The sequence below is a fragment of the Euleptes europaea genome, chromosome 20 (genome assembly GCF_029931775.1).
Source record: "Euleptes europaea isolate rEulEur1 chromosome 20, rEulEur1.hap1, whole genome shotgun sequence".
Classification (NCBI taxonomy): Eukaryota; Metazoa; Chordata; class Lepidosauria; order Squamata; family Sphaerodactylidae; genus Euleptes; species Euleptes europaea.
The window spans coordinates 16,710,736-16,728,643 of NC_079331.1; the positions used below are offsets into that span (position 1 = coordinate 16,710,736).

Here is a 17,908-nt window from a genome sequence, read left to right on the forward strand (position 1 = left end):
GAGAGAGTGTTAAAGGTTTACCAACAGGAGTTTCTCCCCCCCCTTTTCTCAATCACAGGCAGCTGGAGGCTCGTAAGTCCGCAGTTGCTGGGTTTTTGCTGCTTTTGAAGAATTTCAAGATCCTGGGCAGCTTGACTTCCTCCAGCTGCAGCCAAGCAATTGGTGCGAGTCAGGTATGTGCCCCATCCAGAAGTTCCCGTCAGTCCAAGGCACTGGTTTTACCTGCTGCACTAATGCATATACGTGGAGGCATAAGAAATATATGTAACTTGTGGAACTCACTACCACAAGATGTGCCAAGGGAGATGAGCTATTAGAAGATTTAACCCCCACCCCTATTTTTTAAAGTTTTTGGATTCTTCTGTAAACCTGGGGGTGGGGGGGCTAAAGTTTATAGGAAAATCTTACTTCTGTGTGAAAGGTCCTCATCTGTGGATTTAAGTATTCGCAGATCAGGGCACACTTGAATATTAGAATATAAGATAATGATATAATTGAGGGTGGGGCTTGCTCAAAAGTAAGTTTTGCTGTGTTCAAGTTAGGCTTGCTTCCAAGGCAGGCATGTCTGGATCTAGGACTTCAGTCTTCGTCAGGGTTAGCAAGAGCAAATTTGCATGTCTGGTGTTGCTCTCCAGGTCCAGGTGGATGTTCATGCCCGGTATAACTCGGCGGCTAATGAGGCCTTCTGCCTCGAAATCCTGGGCAGCCTGAGGCGATGCTTAAGCCAGCAGGCTGATGTCCGACTCATGCTGTACGAGGTAAGGAGGATTCCTTCTCTCTTCTTCCATACGATTGCCATTGTACAGACGTTATCTGTCTTTGCTGGGCTAAATCGGTTTTATGGATCACTCTTTTGTCTGTCAAACTGTGGAAATGACCATCATGCTAGGAAAAGTGGAAGGCAGCAGGAAAAGAGGAAGACCCGACATGAGATGGATTGATTCTATAAAGGAAGCCACGGCCCTCAATCTGCAAGACCTGAGCAAGGCTGTTAAAGATAGGACGTTTTGGAGGACATTGATTCCACGCTTGACCTCATGTGGTTCAATGTACACAAACTTAGTTTCATGCACAAAATTATTTAAAATATTGCAAACAATTACCTTCAAGCTATGTGTACGAGGGGTATATAGTACATAAATTAATTTCATGTTTAGGCTTGGGTCCCATCCCCAAGATATCTCATTATGTATATGCAAATATTCCAAAAATCTGAAAAAAATCCAAAACACTTCTGGTTCCAAGCATTTTGAATAAGGGGTGCTCAACCTGTACCTGAAGTGGTACCTGAAGCATTTTTAAATGCTTACTTTTTACCTCTCTGTTCTCAGGGATTTTACGATGTCCTGCGAAGGAATTCCCAGCTGAGCAACTCTGTTCTGAAGACACTGCTGTCTCAGGTACCGCATGCTGTAGTAAGCTCAAACCACGGAGTCCTGAAAGGCTAATAAATATAGAGTTACATTCACTTTTACCCTGCTGTATATTTGCTACCTTTTAAAAACGCCACGGCGCTCTTCATCTGTGGTCGCCAAAGCAACAAACACGACTTCCCTTCTGGAATAGAGCGAGATGTTGGTTATTGGCAAGGGGGTGAGAAAAAGACATAGAATCTTGGCTTAGAATCTCAGCTCTCTCCTTGTAAGTATTCCCGACGTCTCTCTGCTAGCCTAGTTTTTAAACCAGTGTTAGAAAGGGTACCTTTTTTTGTTTGGCCTCTTCCCCCAGCCTGGGGGAACTCTGTCGAATGAGATCCTTGCCCTGTGGGACCTAGCTCAGTTCCTCAGGGCATATAAGACGGAGACATTCCACCAGGCATATGGTTGAGGACAGCGCCAGTTATGTGGATCAGCTGGCTTCCCGCCCCTTTCTTTCCCTTCCTTTCCCTTTCTCCTGTTCTTCCCTCCTCTTTTCCCTTCTCTTGTTCCTTCTCCATCCCCCGTTGCCTTTCCCTGGACTCGGACTGATGGGCCTCTTGGAGGTTTTGGCCTTCTCAGATCTCCAACTCTGGCCAACCATCTCTGACGAGGACATGTTATAGGAGCTAGTTGGTGAGTTAAGGCGCCATATATATTTAAACTGGGTTTAATTTTAAGCTTTTATTTGAATGTTTTAGTATTGTATGTTTTAGGCATTCTAGTATAGAATGTTGAAGTATTCATTAAGTATTTAATGTTGAAGTATTAAAAGTATTTTAATGTTGAAGTGATTTATTGTATCTATTGTTGGAAGCCACCCTGAGTCAGGCAGTGCCTGGGAGGGCAGGGTATAAGTTTGTAGTGGTTAAGAGCGGTGGTTTGGAGTGGTGGACTTTAATCTGGAGAACCGGGTTTGACTCCCCACTCCTCCACAGGAGCGGCGGACTCTAATATGGTGAACCGGGTGGGTTTCCCCACTCCTCCACATGAAGCCACATGAAGCCCCACTCCTCCACATGAAGCCAGCTGGGTGACCTTGGGATAGTCACAGCTCTCTTAGAGCTCTCTCAGCCCCACCTACCTCACAGGGTGTCTGTTGAGGGGAGGGGAAGGCGATTGTAAGCCAGTTTGATTCTCCCTTAAGTGGTAGAGAAAGTCAGCATATAAAAACCAGCTCTTCTAATAATAATAATAAAAAAATAGGTGTCAGTGGCATGAGAGAGCTGAAAGGAAAAAAGCAAAACCAAATGGAAGGAGAGGTAACATAAAGTATGTCCAGTAGAATTAATTTGTTTATTTCACAATACTCCAGAAAGCGTGAAATTTGCCTTTTTGACCCTATTTCCGTGAGGTAAAGAAGCACCGCATCATCTGCATATAAAAGAATCGGTACGTGGACCATTCCTAATTTAGGGCTATGTCCATCGCTGCCTTTCAGAAATGGGGCTAGATCATTTAAAAAGCGGTTAACAAGTATAGGAGCCAAGATACACCCTTGTTTGACTCCAACATTAATTGGGATCTTAGAGGTTAAGTCACCCTCCTTGGAGCACCTAACCTGACATGTATTGTTGGAGTAAAGTTTTCTAATCAGAAAAAGCAATCTCGTCTCGATCCCCATATATCTAAGTTTCTTCCATAAAATAGCTCTGGGTACTGAGTCGAAGGCGCCCTTCAGATCTAGAAAGGCAGCAACTAAGTGAGGGCCCTTCAAGTTCCTATATTTGTTCACCAGGTGGCTTAGAACAATACAATGGTCTAGGGTTGACTTCCCATGGCAGAAACCAGCTTGTTCCTCTCCTAAGATTTGCTGGTTTACCATCCATAATTTAAGTTTGTTAGCCAGGAATTTTGCATACAGCTTCCCAATAATAGATAAAAGACCAATTGGCCAATAGTTACTAGGGAGCTGGCAGTCACCTTTTTTAAATATGGGGACAACTATAGCATTTGTCCATGCAGTAGGTATTATAGACGTCCTGTTGATGGCAGTGAAGAGTGTGGCTATGTATGTCCAGTAACACAGCCACCTAAAGAAAGGATGGTTCTTTCATTCGCAGTTCAAATTTGAAGAAGAGGAATAAAATAATAATAATAATAATAATAATAATAATAATAATAATGACTTGCCCAAGGTCACCCAGCTGGCTTCATGTAGAGGAGTGGGGAAACAAACCTGGTTCTCCAGATCAGACTCCACCGCTATTCTCTCTTCTCCCCTTTCCTCCTGTAACATCTGGCAATAAGATGGGGGTCATGGTTGCCTGTTACAAAACTCTAACTGTCCGTTCCCCGTGGCAGGTAAAACGGTATTACGAACCCGAACCGGACCTGTTACCCCCGTTAAAACTGGAAGGATGCATCTTGGCACAGCGAGACCACATCTTCCTGCAAGAACCTTTGGTAAGAGAGATGGCCGAACGATAGAGTAGCGCGCGGCGGCTGTATGAAGCAATTTGAAGGAAGTTTGCACACATTCGCTTTAAGGATTATAAAAAAAAAGATAGTCCTTGAAGAGTCGGCCAGTATTATTATTCCCCTAGTGCAGAGGCTGCAAGAAGAGACGGCAGCATTCCTTAGACAGATCATTCAAGCATTATATTTCTACTCTCCTGGCTTCTGGGTTTGTTTTGGGGTCGAAAAGCACTCATAGAATCATGGAGTTGGAAGGGACCACCAGGGTCATCTACTCCACCCCCCTGCACAAGACAGGAAATTCACAACAACCTCCCCCCCCACACACACACACCACACAGTGACCCCTACTCCATGCCCAGAAGATGGCCAAGGTGCCCTCCCTCTCATGATCTGCCTAAGGTCATAGAATCAGCATTGCAGACAGGTGGCCCTCTAGCCTCTGCTTCAGAACCTCCAGAGAAGGAGCACTTACCTCCTCCCGAGGAAGCCTGTTCCACTGAGGAACCGCTCTAACTGTCAGAAAATTCTTCCTAGAGGCCTCCATCTTTTTAGCCATCTTTAGCAGATTTCTAGGCAGAAACTGGATCACAGGTGAGCTTCATCTTCCATCTGCAATAGGAGGACACAATCTTACATACTTCCCTGGGGAGTAACAGGACATCTGAGCGTACCACGTGACCGTCATGTCCCAATTCCATTAGGCTCACCTCCTCTGCTGCATCCACCACTGCCTGACTTGGTACAAGAACACCTTAGCTCTGCACCGGCAGGCTGAAGACGATGAAGAGGAGGAGGAGGACAGCGAGGAAGAGGCCGGGTTCCAGCAAGAGTTGGGCGAGATGTTGGCGTCCATTACGAGGCGCATGATCAAGAGCGAACTGGAAGATTTCGAACTGGTAACATGGGCACAAGGGCAGGGGGAAGGAGGCGAAGCCGCCCTCATGCGGGACACTTGGGGGGGAAAGATCTTAATTTCTTTGTTTTCATTGCCTCAGGATAAATCAGCAGATTTTTCTCAGGCTACTGGAGTAGGTTTGAAGAACAACATTTATGCCCTTCTGGTGATGGGGGTCTGTGAAGTCTTGATCGAGTATAATTTTAGCACAGGGAACTTCAGGTAAGGAATGAAAGCTATTTGGAATACTTGAGGTTTTAAGGTGGTAAATCTGTCTCTCTTTTTCCTTCTTCCGTTCCTTGATTTTTAGTATTTATTTATTTAGGCATCATCATCATCATCATTATTATTATTATTTATATGCCACTTATTCCAACTAGGTTGGCTCTGAGCAGCTTACAGCCATTATAATGGAATTGGGACCTGAGAGCCAGCATGGTGTAGTGGTTAAGAGCGGTGGTTTAAAGCGGTGGACTCTAATCTGGAGAACAGGGTTTGATTCCCCACATGAGCGGCAGACACTAATCCGGTGAACCGGGTTGGTTTCCCTACTCCTACACATGAAGCCAGCTGGGTGACCTTGGGCTAGTTGCGGCTCTCTCAGCCCCACCTACCTCACAGGGTGTCTGTTGTGGGGAAAGGAAGGTGATTTGAAGCCGGTTTGATTCTTCCTTAAGTGGTAGAGAAAGTCAGCATATAAAAACCAACTCTTCTTCTTTATTAATATTATGTAATAAAAATATAATTAAAACCTTTGGTAATTGTGTTGTGAGGAGCCCTGTGGTGCAGAGTGGTAAGCTGCATTACTGCAGTCCAAGCTCTGCTCACGACCTGAGTTCGATCCCGACGGAAGTCGGTTCCAGGTAGCCGGTTCAAGGTTGACTCAGCCTTCCATCCTTCCGAGGTCGGTAAAATGAGTACCCAGCTTGCTGGGGGTAAAGGGAAGATGACTGGGGAAGGCACTGGCAAACCACCTTGTAAACACAATCTGCCTAGTGAACGTCGGGATGTGACATCACCCCATGGGTCTTGAATGACCCGGTGCTTGCACAGGGGACCTTTACCTTACCTTTAATTGTGTTGTGGCAGCAAGAGCACCTCCGAAGATGTTCTGGGCCTGTTCAAGTGCTACACCCGCCTCAGCGACATCCTGAAGGAGAAAGGCGGGAAGAGCAAGTCCCCATCAGCGAATAAAATGGCCCGGAGCTTCCTTTCGATGGGCTTCGTCTCCACCTTGCTCACAAGTCTCTTCAGGTAAGCATTTCTCCTTGGCTTGCTGCTTCTGGTGCAGATGCAAGTCTGTCCTGGGTGCCCAGTGGGAGGCCACCCTCTCCCTCTCCCATAATACCAGAACGCAGGGTCGCCTGAAGCTGGAGGGTGAGAGATTCAAAACAGATAAAAGGAGGTATTTCTTCACACAACACATGGTTGAATGGTGGAACTCCCTGCCCCAGGATGTGGTGATGGCTGCCAACTTGGAAGACTTGAAGAGGGGAGTGGACGTGTTCACGGAGGAGAGGGCTGTCCATGGCTACTAGTCAAAATGGATACTGGTCACGATGGCAGAAATCCTTGTGCTATCACAACCAACACCCGTAAAGAGCATCCGTTTATTTCCCCGTGACGCCACAGGGACTGCTCTCAGAGCCACGAGGAGGGCTTGACCATCCTGCGCGCCAGCAACGAGTTCATGCGCTATGCCGTCAGCGTGGCCTTGCAGAAGGTGCAGCAGCTGGAGGAGACGGGGCAGACCGACGGGCCGGACGGGCAGAACCAAGAGAAGATGTTCCAGAACCTTTGCAAAATCACGGGGTGAGTCGCACTGGGCGGTCTTGGGGTTTTCAGTCTAGTGCGGGCAAAGCGGCGGTCTTCAACCTTTCCGGACCCTAGGCTCACCCTAAACTGAACCACAGTCCCGTGACATCACAGTCACGTGACGAAGAGGGGGAGCTGGAATTGGGAACTTACAGGGTTCAAGCCGGGACCACGGGCCACCAAAGAAAAAGGATAGCAAGAGTCTGTGCGGTAAAGCCATCCTCTCCCATTCTGTGGAACTTTGCTTCACCTCTCAGTATGTGGGCAAGGAGAGGGACGGGATTTCCTGTCTACACAGGTGTCTGAGTAGCGGGCCCTTACCAAAAAGGCACCCCCCTCCCCCCCAAAAAGCAGTTCTGTAGCAGTTCATGACCCTTCTAAGGGTCCTGACCGGTGGGTTGAAGATCCCTGTGGCAGACCAAAATTCTTAAATGTGGCTGCCTTCAGATGCCATGATTTGTGCAGGGAATGGCAAACCACCTCTGGGAGGGGCTGTGGCTCAGTGGTAGAGCATTTGCTTGGCATGCAGAAGGTCCCTGGTTCAATTCCCAGCATCTCCAGTTAAAAGGATCAGACATGTAGGTGATGTGAAAAGACCTCTGCCTGAGACCCTGGAGAGCCGCTGTCGGTCTGAGAAGACAATACTGATTTTGATGGACCAAGGGTCTGATTCAGTATAAGTCAGCTTCGTGTGTCCACGTGATGGGGGGGGGGATTACATCTTTGGGGCGGGACTGTGGCTCAGTGGTAGAGCCTCTGCTTGGCATGCAGAAGGTCCCAGGTTCAACCCCCGACCTCTCCAGTTAAAGGGACTAGCAAGTAGGTGGTGCGAAAGACCTCTACCTGAGACCCTGGAGAGCCCCTGCCAGTCTGAGTAGACAATACTGACTTTGATGGACCAAGGGCCTGATTCAGTATAAGGAAGCTTCACATGTTCATGTGAACATCTTGCCTTAAAAACCCTACGGGGTCGACATAAGTCAGCTGTAGAAGGAATGCACACCTGGCTGGAAAAATTGTGGGTCCGGTTCATTAGTGCTGGGTGTGTGGTTTACTCAGTGGGTCTTGCTGATTCCTAGCCTCCGCTCTAGGCCATCAAATGTACTGGAGCATCCAGCCCCCAGGGACTCTACCTTCTCTCCCCCCCCCCCCCCATAGAGTCCTACTCTGGAGGTACACCTCGATCCCAACAGCTGCTGAAGAATCCGGGAAGAAAGAAAAAAGCAAGAGCATATCGCTGCTGTGCTTGGAGGGCTTGCTGCGGATCTTCCACACGATGCAGCTTCGTTACCAGCCGAAGCTCCCCCAGTTTCTACAGGCCTTGGGTAGGCACTGGTGCTGTTTTTTTTTTTTCTCTGACTTGTCTCAGGGGGTACTGGGAAGCCGGCCAGAGGGGCTTGCTGGTAGAGCCCCACCCCACCCTGCAAACAGAGGGATGGCCTTGGATCATTCGCTGCCGGCATCCATTGGCCGGTCTGGAGGGGTATTTCACGGCGTTGGCGTTGGTGCAGTACAGTGGTTCCCAAACCTTTGGGGCCACCGCCCCATTGGTTCCACAAACTCAACACCAGCGCCCCCTACCCTATCCTATAAAAAGCATTATTCAAAATAGGGGTTTGCATGACTCACTAAACAAGATAATAACAATAAAAATTCAAAACAGTAACAATTAATTGCACATCTATTCAAAATCAAATTAAAACTTTTTAGTTGAAATTTATTCAAAAAAGTTGATGAACTTGATCCAGTGGTACCAGCTCTTCAAAGACTGGGGAAAAATTCTGATAGTTCCCACCAAATTTGCCAGCATGGTGCCATAGCTTGTTCTATTGTAAATTAGTGAACAACACAGTTGAAGGGGCCCATCTCTAGCACCTCCCTGCTGCCCCGTTGCCTCTTAGTGCCCCCCTAGGTAATCCCACCGCCCCCAGGGGGTAGTACTGCCCACTTTGGGAACCCACTGGTGTAGTACATTCATGCCTTTTGTTCAGCTATCATGAATCGTCCCTGCTGTCCTTTTAAACTTTGTCGCCATCTTGTTCGTTCTCCCTGGCAGATCCTGCCAATGAAGATGGAGAAGAAGAGGCGGCAGACGTCAACGTCACCGCAAAAGCTGCATTCCTGATCCGGCAATTTCAGGTAAGCTGTGGAAAAGCTGCCTTGGGTGCTGAGCATCTTGAAAGAATCCCCTCCAAACTGGGCCCTCTTTTCTCCGCTTAATGCTTCAAGAGATCTAAATATAATGTAACAATGGGCCCTACGCTAAACAGCCCTAAGCGTTTTAACCACTCCTCATAGGACAGTTCTGCAGACCGATTCTACTCATAAAAGTAAAGGTAGTCCAAGCACCGGGTCATTCCTGACCCAGGGGGTGATGTCACATCCCAACGTTTACTAGGCAGACCGTGTTGACGGGGTGGTTTGCCGTTGCCTTCCCCAGTCATCTGCACTTTACCCCCAGCAAGCTGGGTACTCAGAAAAGAACAGACTTTATTTGCAGTCATAGACCATCAAATATCCTAAAAAAAAAATTTGAAATTAAATCTCCACTACATTTTTATCTTTTGTATTATCAGTCCATAACTATTTATGTAAATCTCCAAACCATCAAATATCCTTAAAAAATGGAAATTAAATACATACATAAATAGTTATGGACTGATAATACAAAAGAAAAAATGCAGTACTGCAGCTTACCACTCTGCGCCACAGGGCTCTGTTAACAGACTATTAACACAACATTAAAAAATCTGAATTCTGGGATATCAGCGGTACACAGTGCTCAGTTCCGCCGTCCGCTCAGGCCAAGAAACCTGCCACACGTCCTTCTCCAATCGTTATCTCCAGCAAGGGTGTGTCTGCTCATGGGGTCCGCCCTTCCTTTTTCTCCCTCTCAGAGGTCCCTTGTGAATCAGCTCACCCATGCTGAGGACGACTTCAACAGCAAGGAAGCCCTTTTGCTGGTCTCTGTCCTTACAACCCTTTCCAAACTGCTGGAGCCCTCTTCTCAACAGGTATAATGCAGCTGCTAAGGACTGCGGGAAGGGCGCTGATGGTGGCGTCCTGACAACGTATTTACTTAGGCATCTTATAGGCTTGCTTTCTTAAAATCAAAGGCAGCTTGTGTGTGTGTGTGTGTACACCATCAAGTCAAAGCTGGCTTAATCTGGAGAACCAGGTTTTACTCCCCACTCGTACACATGAGTGGCGGATTCTAATCTGGTGAACCAGGTTGGCTTCCCCACTACACATGAAGCCAGCTGGATGGCCTTGGGCTAGTCACAGTTTGCTCCAAACTCTCTCAGCCTCACCTACCTCATAAGGTGTCTGTTGCGGGGAGAGGAAGGGAAAGCGATTGTAAGCCTCTTTGAGACTCATTAAAGGTAGAGAAAAAGATGGGTATAAAAACTAGCTCTTCTTCCTCCGACCACCGTGTGTAGCCAGCCCTTGGTCTAATCCAGGGATGTCAAAGTCAATTGTTACGAGGGCCAGACATAACATAAATGTCACTTGGTCGGGCTGGGCCATGCCTCGACAGCCCAGGATGGGGGGCTGCTGCCTCAGCTGCCTCGAAGGCCAGATAAGAGGTCTCAAGGGGCTGGATCTGGCCCATGGACTGTGTTTTTGACACCCCTGGTCTAATCTATCAGCTTTTCACTTTTAATACAGGCATATCTAATTCCTTTATTGACTTTTATGTGTATTTTCTGCCTTTCGACCTAGGTTTTGAAAGCTTATCCTCAAGGCAGCTTAGAATTTAAAAAATAGCATTTTTGTAACTGATTACATCTCTCTTTCTCTCTCTCTCTCTTTCTCTCTCTCTCTATTTTTTTTTTTGTGGGGGTGCAGTATGTGCAGCTGTTGTCTTGGACAGTCAAGATCTGCAAGGAAACCGGCCTGGGTAAGATTTAGACTCGATTCACCTGCCTTCTACATTGAGAATCCCAAAGTTAAGGGACACCCAAAGGAATCTAGCCTCTGTGCCCAAGGAATGGCAGGATTGTTGAAATTCACAGAGGAAGGGATACCAGCGTGGTGTAGTGGTGAAGAGCGGTGTACTCTAATCTGTCAAGCTGTCGTTCTGCCTCCAAAGTGTGTCATCCCCTTCCTCTCTCAACAGAAGACGTGCCTTGCTGCAGAGGGCTTCTCACCCTCCTTTTCCATCTCCATGCTCTCATCAAGAGCCCCGCCAGCATATTACGCGAACTCGCCCAGGACATCCATGCTCAGCTTGGGGACATAGACCAGGTGAGAGGGGGGACCAGTGTGACTGTTCAGACTCGGACTCCGCGCTGTCAACGGCGTACATGTCCGCTCTGCCCTCGATGCCCTTTCCGCTCCCAAACGACAGCCTGTCTCTCAATCCCCCCCGCAGGATCTTGAAGTGGAGCACCAGTCCCACTTTGCGGTTGTGAACACCAAGACGGCAGCTCCTACTGCTTGCGTGAGTTGGGGTGCGGGCGACGGCCACGGCGCCAAGAGGGTTCCTCTGACCGAGTCATTTTCTAAAGCATCCTCTTCCCTTCCCTTCCTTTCTTAGTTGCTCGTTTTGGGCCAAGCGGAGAAGGTCCTCGAAGAGGTGGACTGGTTGGTCAACAAGATGAAGAGCCATTTGGGGTTGGAGGCGGCAGGTAAAATTGGGGGAAGAGGAGCAGTCAAACCTTTAAGGACGATGCACAGCAGTCTGACCTGGCTTCCAGCAAGCCAGACCTGGCTTGCCTTGTGTAGAATGGACCTTCTTAAACTTTTTTCACGCACGACCCCTTTTCGCCCAAGAAATTTTTACGCAACCCCGGGTATATAGGTATATAAAATAGGTATACAAATCAAACCTTTACTGATAATGAAGCATAAAGACATGTATTTTAAAACAATTATTTGGTAAAAAAGGTAAAGGTCCCCTGTGCAAGCAATGGGTCATTCCTGACCCATGGGGAGACGTCACAGTCCAACGTTTCCAAGGCAGACTTTGTTTTTACGGGGTGGTTTGCCAGTGCCTTCCCCAGTCATCTTCCCTTTACTCCCAGCAAGCTGGGTACTCATTTTACCAACCTCGGAAGGATGGAAGGCTGAGTCAACCTTGAGCCGGCTACCTGAAACCAACTTGCGCTGGGATCGAACTCAGGTCGTGAGCAGAGTTTGAACTGCAGTACTGCAGCTTACCACTCTGCGCCACAGGGCTCTTAGAATTCTTTGGTATACATATAATTTTACCTTTTACTGTTGCCACATTTTTCGCAACCCCCACAGTCAGTTAAATTAAGAAGCTTTGGTGTAGAGCCCTGAGGTTATCGTTGAAATCCCTGCGTCAGCAGTTTGCCTTTGATAAAGCCCTCTCTTTTGAGCTTGCCTGAGTGTAAGTGAGCAAGTGGCTCAGCTGAAATCTCACCACGGGGAATGGGGCGGGGAAATGCCAGAATGGGGATCCTATTTCTTTCTTTCCTTTTTTTGTGTGTGTGTGTGTGCCTTCAACTCACAGCTGACTTATGGCGACCCTGTAGGGTTTTCGAAGCAAGAGACGTTTGGAGGTGGTTTGCCATTGCCTGCCTCACAACCTTGGTATTCCTTGGAGGTCTCCCATCCAAATACTTGTCAGGGTCGACCCTGCTCAGCTTCTGAGATCTGACGAGATCAGGCTGGCCTGGGCCGTCGAGGTCAGGGCAAAAAACTAGCAGAGGTGGTTTGCCATTGCCTGCTTCCACGTAGTGACCCTGGATTTCCTCAGTGGTCTCCCATCTGAGTATTAACCAGGGCCGACCCTGCTTAGCTTCTGGGATCTGACAAGATCAGGCCAGCCTGAGCTATCCAGGTCAGGGCTTGTATGTCTGTGTGTGTTTGATTCCCCACTCCTACACATGATTAGCGGAGGCTAATCTGGTGAGCTGGATTTGTTTCCCTACTCCTACACACTAAGCCAGCTGGATGACCTTTGGCTAGTCACAGCTCTCTTAGAGCTCTCTCGGCCCCACCTACCTCACAGGGTGTCTGTTGTGGGAGGGAAGGTGATTGTAAGCTGGTTTGATTCTTCCTTAAGTGGGAGAGAAAGTCGGCATCGAAAAACCAACTCTTCTTCTTCTTCAAACCCCAAATGCCATGAAGACAAAAGGAAGTCCTGTCAGCCCTGAGCGTTATCAGTTCCACAAACGGCCCCACAAACTGAGACGCTGCTGGCGGCATAGCAGGACTCCCAGATTCAAATGTTGCCTCCTCCGTGCACTACGCTTTTGCATGTGTTATCAGTCCCAAGAGATTGTTCCGAGTCTGACTTTGTGCTTTTTGCTGTCGTCGTCGCTGTAAAGAAGATTCTTCCCAAGCAGCCAGTGAAGTGCAGCTGCTGGAAAAGGCTGTCATCCTCCAGCTGGGGACTTTGCTGACCTCTTACCACGAGCTGGTACAAACGGCTTTGCCCGCCGGGAGCTGCGTGGACACCTTGCTCCGGAGCATCAGCAAGATGTACACCACCCTCACCTCCTTGGTGAAATACGTGAGTGATCTCAGCCTAGGCAGGAGAGGGTGGAGTGCAGAGATCTGATCCTCTGCCAGTGTGGTGTAGTGGTTAGGAGCAGCAGACTCTAATCTGGAAGAACCGGGTTTAATTTCCCACTCCTCCACGTGAGCGGCGGACTCTAATCTGGTGAACCGGGTTCGATTCCCCACTCCTCTGATTTGATTCTCCTTAAAAGGTAGAGAAAGTTGGCATGTAAAAACCAACTCTTCTTCTTCTTCCAGCGTAGCTTTTCTTATGTTCTTATGTACCTGGGTGGAGGAATCCAGTGGGAAAACCCCTCACCCATCCTGACCAGGATCCGGTCGGGTGGTAACAGGATATTTGGGGCACGGCTTCAGACACGGGGTTGCTTAGGGGAGGGTCTCTATGGCACAGGCTACTTGCGGCTCACGTGTCGTCTCTCCCCTTGCTGTCCTAGTATCTCCAAGCGTGCCGCAGCGCAAGCGGGGGAATTCCAGGGCGACTGGAAAAGCTGGTGAGTGTTATTCGTCTTAAACAGCCCCTCATATTGACAGGGGTGCACTAAATAGTTTGCATTCTTTCATGATGCAGGAAGAAAAGGAACTGTTGGCTTAATGGTGTTTTTTTTTTTTCTCTTCCCCAGGTTAAGCTCTCGGGTTCCCATTTGACTCCACAGTGTTATGCCTTCATCACATATGTACAGGTAAGGTCAAGACCTGGATCATAGAATAGAATCATAGAGTTGGAAGGGACCACGAGGGTCATCTAGTCCAACCCCCTGCACAATGCAGGAAATTCACAGTTACCTCCCCCCACGCCCCCAACGACCCATACTCCATGCCCAGAAGATGGCCAAGATGCCCTCCCTCTCATGATCTGCCTAAGGTCATAGAATCAGCATTGCTGACAGGTGGCCATCTAGCCTCTGCTTAAAAACCTCCAGGAAAGGAGAGCTCACCACTTCCCGAGGAAGCCTGTTCCCCTGAGGAACCACTCTGTTCGAAAATTCTTCCTAATGTCTAGATGGAAACTCTTGTGAATTTCCCATCAGGCCAAGAGACTCTCTCTCTCTACCTCATACTGCTTCTTAAAGTAAAAAGTCTGCACTTTGGGGGGTGGGGGCTCCTTGTTGCTGCTGTTTACTAAGAGATACCCCCCCAACACAGCACTCCATTGGCCCTGCTTCCTCTCACCAGCAGACTGACCATTTTCCCCCATTCTTGCTGTCTCCTTTGTAATGTCCAGAACGAAACCTCACTGGTTGCGGAAGACAAGAAAAAGAAGAAAAAGGACAAGTCGACAGCGGAGGTGTCCACTGTTATGGTGATTGCGATTGCCTTCTCCCTTTTCTGGAATGTATCGGATGCAAGCAGGGGTCCCCCTGGCTCCTCAGTGAACTAGAATTCAGAAAAACAGGCCACGGCAGCCCCCTTCTAGCTCTGCCCCTCCAGAACTGCAGCCTGTCCCTCGCATCTGCTCCTCCGGGTGCCATGCTGACAGGAGCAGGGAGAGCGTGGGATAGACAAACGAAGAAAAAGAGTAGAAGAGTTGGGTTTTATACCCCGCTTTTCTGTACCATAAGCGGATTACAATCACCTTCCCTTCCCCGCTCCACAACGGCACCTTGTGAAGGTAGGTGGGGCTGAGTGAGTCCAGAGAGAACTGTGACTGGCCCAAGGTCACGCAACTGGCTTTATGTGGAGGAGCAGGGAATCAAACCCGGTTCTAGAGTTGGCCACTCTTAACCACTATACCACACTGGCTCGCACTTCTAAAGAATCTCAGGATCCAAGTATCTCGGGTCACCCAGTGAGCTTCCATTGCTATGAACTGTGAGAGTTGAAAGATGTTTTATCCTGTGGCAGAGTAAGGGTTAACTGTTACCTGTGTCTACTCTACCATGGCTGCTCACATAGACAAGTCAGTGATCAGAAAGAACTCTAGTCTAGAACTATTTCTCCTGCTATGGCAGTTAGGGGAAATGGTAAGAGAGCATTTTTCATACTGAGCATTTATCAAAAAGTGATAACGATGTATGCTTTGCTTGTGCCTGATAGTCCCATACTGCCACTTATTCTGAGATTTTAAACCTTGGGTGTCCTGTGAACCTATTGAATAGGCTCAACGCTTCTTCCCCACCACAGGCCAAAGTGCTGCGGGAGACCAAACCCATTCCAAACTTGATTTTCGCCATAGAGCAGTATGAGAACTTCCTGATCCATCTCTCCAAAAAGTCAAAGGTAACATGAATTATTTTAATACTATTTTTTTTTAAAAAAAACACATTTATTAGAGTTTTAAAAAACAAAACCCAAACAAACATAACATTTTCAGTCATTCACATACATACATTGTAAGCAATCTTTTGATCATTCGAGTCGTACTGGACATTTATTTAATCAATAATCTATCTAAATCCTTTATCCGTGTTTCCACTACTTTTCAGGCTATCGAAGCAATACTTAATACAATTCATATTTCCCATTCTATACTTTACTTTTATTCTTCGTCTGCTGCTCTAAACTTAACTATTTCATATACACCATAAATCTACTGCCTTTATATTGGTATTCTTTTATTTGATGGTACTACTCATGTAGCCAGTTTGGGATTTAACAGTGTCACACTGAGATTGAAAAAAAAACCTATATATTTTTATATTTGTATATAAATAGATATCTAGATAACCAATAAAATAATTAATTTTTTCTTAAATTGTAATTGACTGGAAAAGGAACTTGGCAATGGCCAATTAAAATCTATCCCTGCTAAAAGGATCTTCGGATTATCCGATTCGCACACAGGGTCCCGCATAAAAGGTTTTATCCATCTGTTTCTAGCCTCATTGAGCAGGGAGCAACTAAATAAACACTGCTAAAGAGTATCTACGAAAGTACGAAACACTATTTAGCACTCGTTTCGAATTCTGACCGCGACCTCTTTGGCTACTGCAGGTCAACCTGATGCAGTACATGAAACTGAGCACCTCCAGAGACTTCCGCATCAACGTGTCGACCCTCCAGAGTGCCCTGGATGAACAGGGTGCTGAAATGGAGTCGGACGACGACCAGGTCTGTCCCCATGCCAAAACAAGAGAGCAATTTACGCACACGTTTTTTCTGATATCCACGATAATCACAACACCACAAGGTTCAGTTCCAGGCCAACTGGAATTAAGTATTTGAAAGGCTGACACATTTAGGAGGGCAGGGAGCTGTTCCTGTTGGCAGCAGAGGATAGGGCTTGCAATAATGGGTATAAATGACGGGCAGAAAGGTACCGGCTGGACATTAGGAAGAAACCTTTTACAGTAAGAGTAGTTCAGCAGTGGAATCAGCTGCCTAGGGAGGTGGTGAGCTTCCCCTCTCTGGCAGTCTTCAAGCAACAGCAGGACGAACACTTGTCAGGGATGCTCTAGGCTGATCCTGCATTGAGCAGGGGGTTGGACTAGATGGCCTTGTATGGCCCCTTCCAACTCGATGATTTTAAGCTGCGGTCGTGCCTCTTACGATAGGCTGCCATTTTGGTTTGGGAATATTTATTCCGTTTTTCCCCCGAACAATGAAAAAAACAAAAACTTTAACGCAATAACAAATTTAGCATAAACATGTTTATTTCAACACATGGTTTTTAATAACACAAAAGCATTCCAACCTCTTTTTTGTGTAAATTGCATCCATTCAGTGGAGTGGGTGGGGGACTTTCCCCTCCCCTTCTGACTGGCAGGAGAGCTTCCAGAAGAGCATGAGGACATTCAAATGAGGAACACAGATGAACAGCTAACTCTTCCCCATGCTCTGCTTAGTTCCCCCTCTCCGGCTTAAGGTTTGAGAAACAATGGTGGAGGATGTGGGAGAGATCTCCTCCTCCCGGTAGGATTAACTGCTACAGGCAACAAGCCGCAAAGTCCTTTCAGTTGCTCCTGAAAGGGTCGAGAGACTGCAGCATAAGCCATGAATAGCGCCATTTTGGATGAGCAAGTGAACCCAGAAACAATCGGCAATGGCCTGTAGCTCCTCCCTCTAGGCAGGCCGGAATTGCAGAGTCCGGATATAAGGAGCGACCCTGATCTCTCGGTATTTCAGAATCCCAAGATGGCTCTCTAAGTGATAAACTTCTGAAATTCTGCCCCAGGGATGTTGGGGTTGAGGAGTATGCCCTCTAGCTAGAGCAGGGAGTTTCCCCGTGGGGCCAAATGTGAGAACTTGAAGGTTCCAACAGCCACCTTGCCTGTTTCTACATCTGAAAAGTTTTCTTTTTACCCTGAGAAACTTTGAAATTCAGCTGTATAGGCGGGGGGGTCGGAGGCAGGAATAAGTTGTGCTGCTCAACAGTTCCTTCATACAGCTGAATTTCAATGTTTCAGAGTTTAAAGAGCCTTTGCGGGGGGCAGATACTGTACAAAGGTAAAGACTGTTCTTTAAACCCAGAAATTCTCATTTTGAGCTCCACAACTGGAGGGTACGAAGACAGCTTGCTCTGCTCCCCAACTCCATGGGGCAGTTTCCCCGTGGGGCTGAATTTCAAAGTGTCTAAATTGAAGAGAACTGTCTTTTTTTGTTTGTTCTTTCAGAAGGAGCGATGCAGTTTAGAATCTGAAATTCAGCTCCGCCTTAGAGAAACGGCCCTGCAAAAGGTTGGAGTGAGAAGTATCTTGCCATGCCAGGACTTTACTATTCCGTCTTTGTTCCCCATTTCTTTTAGGGCAGCGCCTCAGCCCTGCCTGATGTCAGCCAGGAGCCCAAAAGGAAGAGAAGACGAAAGAAATAAGCGGCGACCTGTTTATTACGCCCCACTGGGTTTCGGGGACCAAGAATGCCTCTCTTTAACACACGCTATTCCGCTTTAGCCAGTTAGAAGGAACCCACTGATCACACACAATGCCCTGATCAC

General features: G+C 47.6%; 1 protein-coding gene across 1 annotated transcript in view; it reads left to right on the plus strand.

Moving 5' to 3' along the window:
• FANCI (FA complementation group I) overlaps positions 1-17,785 on the plus strand; it is a 36,628-nt gene extending 18,843 nt beyond the window's left edge. Inside the window, exons 16-37 of the mRNA XM_056865836.1 lie at positions 59-173; positions 636-758; positions 1,332-1,400; positions 3,720-3,821; positions 4,538-4,732; positions 4,832-4,953; positions 5,821-5,985; positions 6,364-6,543; positions 7,705-7,871; positions 8,603-8,685; positions 9,444-9,560; positions 10,396-10,447; positions 10,667-10,794; positions 10,922-10,990; positions 11,087-11,177; positions 12,846-13,030; positions 13,473-13,529; positions 13,659-13,718; positions 14,261-14,338; positions 15,160-15,255; positions 15,970-16,086; positions 17,720-17,785. Of these exons, the coding sequence (XP_056721814.1) occupies positions 59-173; positions 636-758; positions 1,332-1,400; positions 3,720-3,821; positions 4,538-4,732; positions 4,832-4,953; positions 5,821-5,985; positions 6,364-6,543; positions 7,705-7,871; positions 8,603-8,685; positions 9,444-9,560; positions 10,396-10,447; positions 10,667-10,794; positions 10,922-10,990; positions 11,087-11,177; positions 12,846-13,030; positions 13,473-13,529; positions 13,659-13,718; positions 14,261-14,338; positions 15,160-15,255; positions 15,970-16,086; positions 17,720-17,785 (2,437 nt within the window). The remainder of the gene's footprint in view (positions 1-58; positions 174-635; positions 759-1,331; positions 1,401-3,719; positions 3,822-4,537; positions 4,733-4,831; positions 4,954-5,820; positions 5,986-6,363; positions 6,544-7,704; positions 7,872-8,602; positions 8,686-9,443; positions 9,561-10,395; positions 10,448-10,666; positions 10,795-10,921; positions 10,991-11,086; positions 11,178-12,845; positions 13,031-13,472; positions 13,530-13,658; positions 13,719-14,260; positions 14,339-15,159; positions 15,256-15,969; positions 16,087-17,719) is intronic.
• The last annotated feature ends 123 nt before the right edge of the window (positions 17,786-17,908 follow it).